Source organism: Malurus melanocephalus, unplaced genomic scaffold (assembly GCF_030028575.1).
Source record: "Malurus melanocephalus ecotype Western Australia unplaced genomic scaffold, MMel_1.1 scaffold_103, whole genome shotgun sequence".
Lineage (NCBI taxonomy): Eukaryota > Metazoa > Chordata > Aves > Passeriformes > Maluridae > Malurus > Malurus melanocephalus.
The window spans coordinates 351065-360050 of record NW_026623335.1 but is presented as its reverse complement, the minus strand read 5'-3'; the positions used below and the strand labels follow the sequence as shown (position 1 = coordinate 360050).

The 8986-nt window shown below is 38.8% G+C and overlaps 1 protein-coding gene across 1 annotated transcript in view; it reads right to left on the bottom strand.

Annotated features, from left to right (window-relative positions):
• Positions 1 to 7582, bottom strand: part of BLOC1S5 (biogenesis of lysosomal organelles complex 1 subunit 5) — a 17464-nt gene extending 9882 nt beyond the window's left edge. The window contains exon 1 of the mRNA XM_057369111.1: positions 5947 to 7582. Within this exon, the coding sequence (XP_057225094.1) occupies positions 5947 to 6100 (154 nt within the window). The 5' untranslated portion in view covers positions 6101 to 7582. The remainder of the gene's footprint in view (positions 1 to 5946) is intronic.
• Between the last annotated feature and the right edge of the window lie 1404 nt (positions 7583 to 8986).

The window sequence follows — 8986 nt, the reverse complement described above, 5'->3', positions numbered from 1 at the left end:
CCTTCCCCGCCCGCACAGCTTCCGCCGGGCCCGCTGCCTCGGCGTGAGGTCATCGCGGCGCGCCGGCCGCGGCAGCGGGGACCGCCCCCAAGGAACCCCGAGCCCTCCCGAACCTGCGGCTCCGGGGGCTTTTGTTGARGGAGGAGAGACGCGAGCGAGTCCGGAGAAGGGCGGCGGGGCTGTTCAAGGGTCTGGAGGGCCTGTCCTGTGAGGCGCGGCTGAGGGAGCTGGGGGTGCTTAGCCTGGAGAAAAGGAATGATACCTATGGTTTATGTCAAAGTGACAAGGCGCTTATGAGGCCTATGATTGAAAACTTTCTCTAAACTTTTTTATATAKTATCAGTATAMAATGTAATAGCTTTCAGTATATTAGCAMTAATAGCCTTTTCATATATTGTTATAAGTTTTTATATAGGGTATTAGCAACATACAGTGTATCAGCTGGATGTAATCCAGCCAGCTGGATTAGTAAATTGACAGGTAAAATCACCAAGGGGCATAAATCAGAAAAAGTTCTGAAGAAGTAGACAGGTAGATGCTATATGAGGAACAGTAGARAACACTAATGAGAACTTGGCAGAGGCACAAGACAGCTGAAAAATGAAATATAAAGACCTGGAGGACTAGAAAAAAACCATGAACATCACAACTGCGCATGCCCTGAAGACAAAGGTGAAAAGTCCACCATGATGAAGAGGATGGTATCTCATTAGTGGGAGACTCCCATGACCACCGAATCGAGGATGACACGTGTACTTGCAGAACTGTGATATCATGTATTTCCGTACCCATACATGGTGGTGGGCATAGTGATGATGGTAACGTTACACCATACTTACTGTACAAATACCTGCCAWTTTTAAGCAAAGRCAGGTGGGTTAGGAGGAGATATTCCCCCTCGCCTCCAGTGCTACACCAGCGCTGCAATAAACAAATACCTGCTCTATAGACATGAGTCTATGGAGTTTTATTTCTAGGCCTTTTTCGGGCATTAACAGTTCACGTTGGACATCAGGAGGAATTTCTCCACAGAAAGAGTGGTTAGACACTGGAATGGACTGCCCAGGGATATGGTGGAGTCACCATTCCTGGAGGTGTTTAAGGAAAGATTGGACATGGCACTTGGTCTAATTGACAAAGCATTGTTTGGTCATAGGTAGAATTCGATGATCTCAGAAGTTTTTTCCAACCTGATTCTATGATTCAGAAATTATAATAAGAGATATGTGTTAAGCAAACCCAGTTTGCTTCTGGGTGTAGCAAACATTAATAACAACTGCTGGACACACGAGCTACAAAACAAAAAGCAACCAACAAGAAAACCAGCAGTCTCTTTTTACAACTATTAAAAAACCCAAAAATTATAAAATCCCTGTATATTTCTTTTAAAACCATTTCAGAGTACAAAAGAGTCTTCTCAGTATAAAAGAGACAGACATGGAGCTCCTGGAGCAAGTCCAGTGGAGAGACACAAAGTTGATTGAGGGACTGAAGCATTTCTTACAATGAAAGGCTGAGGGAACGGGGCTTGTTCAGCCTTGAGAAGAAACAACTGAGAGGGAACTTTATCAATGACTATCAGTATCTGAAGGGAGGGTGCCAAGGGGATGTTTCCAGGCTCTTGGTGGTGGTGCCGAGCAACAGGAAAAAGAGGCAATGGGCAGAAATGAATGCACCTGAACAGGGGAAGAACTTTGCTGTGCAGGTGACTGAGTACTGGAACAGATTGCCCAGAGAGAAGTTTCCCTTGCTGGAGATATTCAAGAACTTCTGTGCCATGTGCTCTTGGATGACGTTGCTTGAGCAAGGAGGTTGAACCAGATGACCCACTGAGGTCCCTTCCAACCTGATCCATCCTGTGATTCTGTGGCAGCATTAGGATATTTTCAATATACTTCCCTCCCTCCCTCCCTGCCACTTATAAATTACAGTATATTAACATCTGTTCATGCCTTTTTTCTTCCTGCTACTCAATAAATGCAATGATTTCTAGAACAGCATGATTCTATTTAAGCTATTGCATCTACAGTTTGTKTCTTCTCTTATTTTTTTTTTAAATCTGCAATACATACCACACTGTTCAGTGTCATTTTATGGTCAATGAAGAATAAACTGGACCACAAATTCTGCTACAGCTGCTGCAGCCTTCAGTGTCCTGACCTGGAATGCCAGAAAGGTGCCCATTTAGATGGAACAATTACTAGTTTGTTAGTAGAAAGCAGGAGCARTATGCACTTCTTTGTTAGTTTTCCCATGTTCTACTCTGCATAGCTTTTGTAAGTAGAAGCAATTGTGTGGCTCAGGAAAAAAAAAGCCATTAGAACCAACACAAAAAATGTCCTACCCTATTATTAAATTCTATATCAAATCATACAAGCTTGGAAACTGCTCACTGAAATTACTATATGGGTTTTTTTTTTTTTCCACAATATTTATAATCTTCTAAACTCAGGCTTAAAAATAAGTGACTTGGTTTTGTTGAAACAATCTCCAAAATCAGGAAAAATATAGTTAGAATCCATCAAAATAATAAAATGAATCTTACATTGGGAAGTGTTCAATAGTTCATCTAACATTATTATTAAAATCAGCATAAATATATAATKTAAAAGTTTTTTTCTCTTTCGTTGTTACACAATCTGTAAATATTGCATTAATTAGGCGATTAGTAGATATAAGAATTATTTTAAAAGTAATTCCCTTCTACATTATCTTTTTTTTTCCCGAAGTGACACCTACTGCAGCCTATAAATTATTATTTATATTATCTCACTTGAATCCAAAGCATGTAACCATTTGACAATCACCAGTACATTACAGTAGTGCTCATATATTAATAATATCTGCAGGATATTCCAGCTGGCTCAATCATGACTAATAATTTGGGCTACAATTGTTCMAATGCTAATTTTACCCTCTCCAGCCTAGCTGCCATCCTTTCATAGCATCAAGTTATTTCCCCCTCTAAGCCCTATACTCCAGCTTTTTATTTGCTAAGGAGGAAATCCTGTAGTTAAGGGGCTTTGTAACTACTGCATTTCTAGGAAAGTTTTTACATCATGACTAATGTCAGGTTCAGAATTACATGACTGCAACAAGGGCAAATCCTGTGACAGTCTCCTTTGTTTGAATACTGTTGTTTTTTTTTTTGTTTGTTTGTTTTTTTTTATGAATATGTTTTATTTGTTGTATTTATGCCTGGTTTTGTTTTTTGTTCCCCTGCTTACTATCATTGCCCAGTCAAGCTTATTTTCAAAACATATTTCTAAGAAATTAAGGAGGACTTAAAGAGGTGATGGCTATAAAAAGACAATACTTGTGGAACCCCTAACCTGTCAGTTTGTAGAAAGTAGTCATCAAGTCACAAAAATATGGAAATAGCTATGGCTCGGAGCATGAAAATCAACATATGTAGTCATCATGTATTTTTTTGGAAGATAGGCTAAACAACCTCTGTCATTTTTGCCGTGCAATGGAACCCGCTTTCTCTTTTAGGGATCACCCTGCCACTTCCCATTAGCATTAGCAGCACTCTGAATTGCAAAATCTTCAGATGAACGTGCTGAGTCCTGTCATTTCCCCCACAGGCTGTCTGGCGATGATAATCCACTAAAAGATTATTTCATCCAAGTGGCGGTGTCCGAGTCAAATGCCGGCAACAGGCAGGGAAACCCAAACCTGTTGAGGCAGACATCTGCCCAGATGGGAGGAATCGGAGCGACGGCCCTTAAGAGGGCGAGGCGGGGGACATACTTTGTGCCAGCAGAATAAGTCCATGGGCTGCACCCGTGATGGGAGAGCAAGACCACGATCGTGATGGCTGGAAGTTTGCGGGCTGCGATGCCGATGCTAGCCAAAGCAGGCCCGGGGCTGCGCTCTTTGGAGGAGTGCCTCGTCACATTAGCCGGGCGGCCACTGTATTTGATGCTCAACCTGGATGGACAGGCCTGCCAGGCAGAAACTGCTCAGGCAGATGATGCTGGGGAGGACAAAAATTATCCACCGCAAGACTGAGAAGACAGATGACACCCAGCAGGAACAGCAAGCCAAATCTGCAGAATCCACAATGCAGCTGGCTAGCCCGGGGCTACCTGCCTCGTTGAAGAGGAATAGACATCACCTACGAGCTGTCAAATTAGATCACCAGCCTGAAAATGCTGAAAGAGATTTAGTTCTTCCAACAGAGAAGGGAAAGTTTAATGGATAAAAATCTTCCTAAAGGGGCCAAGGTAGTGTGGGAGGGGAAAGGGGAATCCTTCAGATGCAGCAACAATGAAAAATTAATCACCTTCCGCCTGCCTGCAGAGTGAGAGATGCGTGGTGTTCTATGGCAGCTGCACTGGCTGTAGTCACTACCAGTACAGAAAATAAAGGCCACCCCTGCAGGAACRTGCACAGAGCAGCAACAAGTAATGCTTGCTACAAAATCTATCCCCCTTTCCAAATCTGTGATATYTTTATATAGCCCTGGAGCTGGGCTCTGAAGTATGATACATCTCACATCGAAGACATGCAGCGGTGGGATACAAAGGCCCAGTCTGAATCTGAAAGCTCGGCACAGCAAAAGGTGCATGATGGCATTTCCCCTCTCATTTCTTCTGCAGTAAAATTCAGGCACAAAGAAAATGTGCATAATGCAATTCAGTTTTGATAAATAAACAGGGAAAAAAATTAAGATTGCCAAGTGAGTAAGCATGTGCTCAGGTGTAYGGTGAATATGAAACCTGGCATTTCCATCAGGGACAGCAGCAGCATGATCCAATTATAGATGCAAAGAGGAAATACTGCTCTTAAGGGGAAAATATTAAATGTACCAATCCATTAAGCAGCTGCATCACTGCAATCACACTTTGAAGTTAAAGACTGTGAAACACACTAAAGATTAAAATAAGTGATAAGATTGAAAACCAAATAGGGATAAAATCAAATAGGCCTACTGATCCCTCTTTCTAGCAAAAAATAATCAAAAAAGGTAGAAAAAATTATAGTAGGTTCTGTATATACATACAATTACAGTATCAATTTATGGCCATACCAGGCAAATCTACTTGAAAAATCTATTCCCTACTTCAACATTCATGTAGCAGACAAACCATAAATCACCTGTAGAGATGAAAACAGAAGATACTAGCAGATCAGAAAGAATATGAACCAGACTTCTAAACAGAAAAGCTTACAGTGAATTTCTTGATAATGATTTTATAGTTCTATCTATTCCTTTATTTTCATCTCTCTCAGCTAATCACTTTTTAAGTACTTTGTCTTCTTCCAAATCAACAGCTGACTTTTGATCATCTATTGTTTTGAGAATAAAGATACCTAAGGTCTTTTATCTGTAATGTTACATGGACGTATTTGACAGACAAAACCACTTTTAAGTCACATTTTCATATAAAATAGTTAATATAAATAAATGTCTTGCTTGAATTGTAAAGTACATCCATATTAAACCTTAAGAGTTTCAGCTCCCTATGAAGGATCTACACCCACACTGAAGAATCTGGATTAATCTTCCATCAGCTGTAATTGAAATTARTGTGTGTATATGTGTGCAAGAGAGAAAAAAAGAAGTAGAATTATTGTATTAGGATTCTCCAAAGCTGTAATACCTATTGGGAAGTCAATACCTATTGGGAAGTTTAAGCTGCACCTCACAAAAAAATAAGCTCCCCATTTCTAGGCCTATGAGCTTCCAAAGATTCAGACAGTAGCATGAAATTCCTGAGAGAATGGCTACTTAAGTTTACAAATACTTTGACGAGGGTTGGGAAAGCTATAGAGAAGGATTACAAAATGAGGAAGATTAAAAATATGTGACAATACAACCTCGTATAGGCAAACAGCTAAGGTGTTTGCTAGGAGACTTTATTAGCAAAAGTTACACTTTCTACACAAAGAATCTCTGGAAATTCAATACGTGCAAACCGACTGACAGCAAGTACTTACTGTGGATGGGGTGCAGAAAGGTAACAAAACTTGCTGGATTGAACTGGTTCCATTGGGAACCAGAAGTAACACCTTCAAACTCATTTTCCGTGAAACACTGGGATGCCAGCCTGGGAGGTAAATCACTGWAAAAGAAGAACTCGACAGAAAGCATGTTACGTATTTAAGCTACCATAAATAWTTTTTTTAGTTTTGCTGCTGAAAAGCCTACACTTTGGTTCCATCTGAATGATCACATTTTCTTAGCACTCAGGTCTAAACTGGAACTTTTTTCTTTTTTTGTTTAGTGTTATMTTTCCAAATTTCTCATTCCTACTCACTCTTTTTTAGTCCCACATTAAACCTAGATTTTTCTATAAATCACTGTTGCCCAGTTACAATCTCAGAGCAAGAAACACCCCTACAGACTTCAGAAGTCAAACTGAATTCTCACTTGAAAGTGAAGTTAGACACACAAGACAACTAAAAATCATCAGCACATTTCTAACATACCCGATTCTTTACTTGATCACCTGTTTCAACCTGGTTGGTCTACAAGCASTCACCTTGGCACCAAGGGGAAAAAGACAAAGTGCTAAGTGTAGGATCTCACTGAACACTTATAATTATCATATTTATTTCACTGCTGAATTCTTCTGTTGCTGAAAGGTTGTCATACAGCACTATCTCACCATATGGCAACACACTCAAGTCCCAGGGGCACATACTTAAAAGACCRTAAGATGTCAGGCCCCTTGAATAAATTAGAACAATTATGCAAAATAATAATATTGCAGTGATGAGATACATTAACAAATGAAAGTGTCACTGTTCATGAAATGCTGTGAAAATAAATTCCACACATCACTGTGGTCATCATCATCAAAATACAAAGCAATGAAAGTAAAACAACATCACAGTGCCCTTTAGCAACTKAAGTTTTAAGAATGGAGAAAGGAGTTGCAAGGGAAGAAAATCTCTTTTGCTAATGTTCAGTGAAAGTGTAACAATATATTACAGAAAGAGTAGGTAGTTTTAAAAGCCGCTGAACATTCACCCATGCAAACCCTTTACATAGACCATCAATGTTAATTTGAGAGCTCCCACCACAATACACACCTCATCTTTTAAAATTATGAAGCATAGTTGTAAAAAATGTACCTCATACAGTCTCAGACTGACTCAGATACAGCTGTGCAATTTTTCCCAAGTTTTCTTACAGATTTATTTGTCCTTGATCAAAAGACATTCGATAGAAAGGGGGAGAGGCAAGAAAAATCAATACAATTTGTTTTTCCCCATCATCTCTCTAAAGGCTGTGTCTCAATTCATCCCTTTTTATTTTTAACCYTCTATCTCCTTAAGTTTCTCCATGCATGGGAGCAAAAACTGAAATATGCTCAAGTTCTTACACGATAATGATCTTCAGATACTACAGAGTTAAATATTACTAATCCACTTCTAAACATTTCACCGCAAGGTGAACTTTTTTTTAAAAGTATTTCAACAGCAAGTAACACTTTTGTTCTACACCAGAGGAAAAAAAAACTGGCACAAGAGGCTAGGGGATACTGCAGCAGTAGCATGTAGCCAAGTTGAGAAATCCCAATACTTGCAAACAGCAGCTGTTTAGTATTTAAAAAAATTGATGCTTTGCAGCATCATCTCTACAAAACTTGTCTGAAAAGATGACAGTATTGTTCCCAGAAACACTTAGCTCTGGTTCAATTTATTGTTCTTAGTTTAGCCATAATGTAAGCTACTATTTTCATGGATAAAGAGTAGCACCTAGACTTTAAAGAATTTAAATAGTTTTCACTTGCGAAAGCATAGATRAAATTAAATAATAAATCTGTAAGATGAACATGAAACTTCCCTAAACCCTGACCAAATGCACTGATGATTCACACCCCTTCTGAAACAGAAAATGGTTCATTAGAGCAGAATTTAGTAGAAGTTCATRTAATGGTAATTACATTCTTCTGTAATGGTTCATTATAGAAGAATTTAGAAGAAGRTATTTTTTTAAGTCTTACCAACATTTGCTCCCACACGTGAGGAAAAAAGCAAACTCACTTGAATACATACTATTAGGTAACAAATGTCTGAATAAATTGGAAATTAAGAGTGCAAGTACTGACAGCAAATACTCTAAGTTCTCAGGCAGTCGAATATGAAAAGCTTTAAGCATGGTCTTTCTAACGTACATTTAAACTCATGCCTACTCCACAACTCTTGAACAGAACTCAAGATTGCAGACAGRWCCTTGTAAGTACATAAAGTAAGCTTCTAAATAGCAAGGAMCAAGAGTAGCTAATAGRAGAMATGGTAAAAATGGAGAAYTAAGCCCCTGGAAACAGTGAAAAATTTCTGAAATTTTTGCCCCAAAGTAACTGGGTGTGCCTGTCAATTGTCAGTAAAAGAATTAAAAATAAAATTACATGTCTAGACACGTAATCCAGAGATCTAGACACATAATCCAGAGAAAACACCTATTAGAACCTGGAATTGTCCAGGTTATGCTTATCCTTGCAGTATTCTTCTGGATCAGGGTATGTATCTGGATGGGTCAGRATATATTTTAATTACCTCATCTCATTATCTGCTTACTTTTTTTTTTAAAGGACTCTTTTAACATTCAAAATACTCAAACATCTATCCAAATACCTTTTTTATATTCACTGAGAGGCTTCTAAATTGCACATAAAAGAATGTACAAGTGAAACTGTCTGCTAAGCACTGCTGTAGAAACCAACACAGAAGTTAATTTATCAATTAAAATCTCAAAGTATTTTTGCATTTCTTTCATGTCTTAAATGTTAACTGAATTGTACAGATGGTAATGAACCAATTCAAGTTAGCATTATTATATTTGTTAGAAATAAAAATCAGAGGACATCATTCTACAGTAAATGACCCATCCAAATGTGTGACTCAACAAAAGTGTATCTGGTTTTAAATTCAACTTTAATCATTGCTAGTGAACTTGAGCAGCAAACTATCTTGAGTTTTGACTGGCTTTGTTGGGGGCTGGGAAAAGTGCATYTGCACTTGTGTAAAA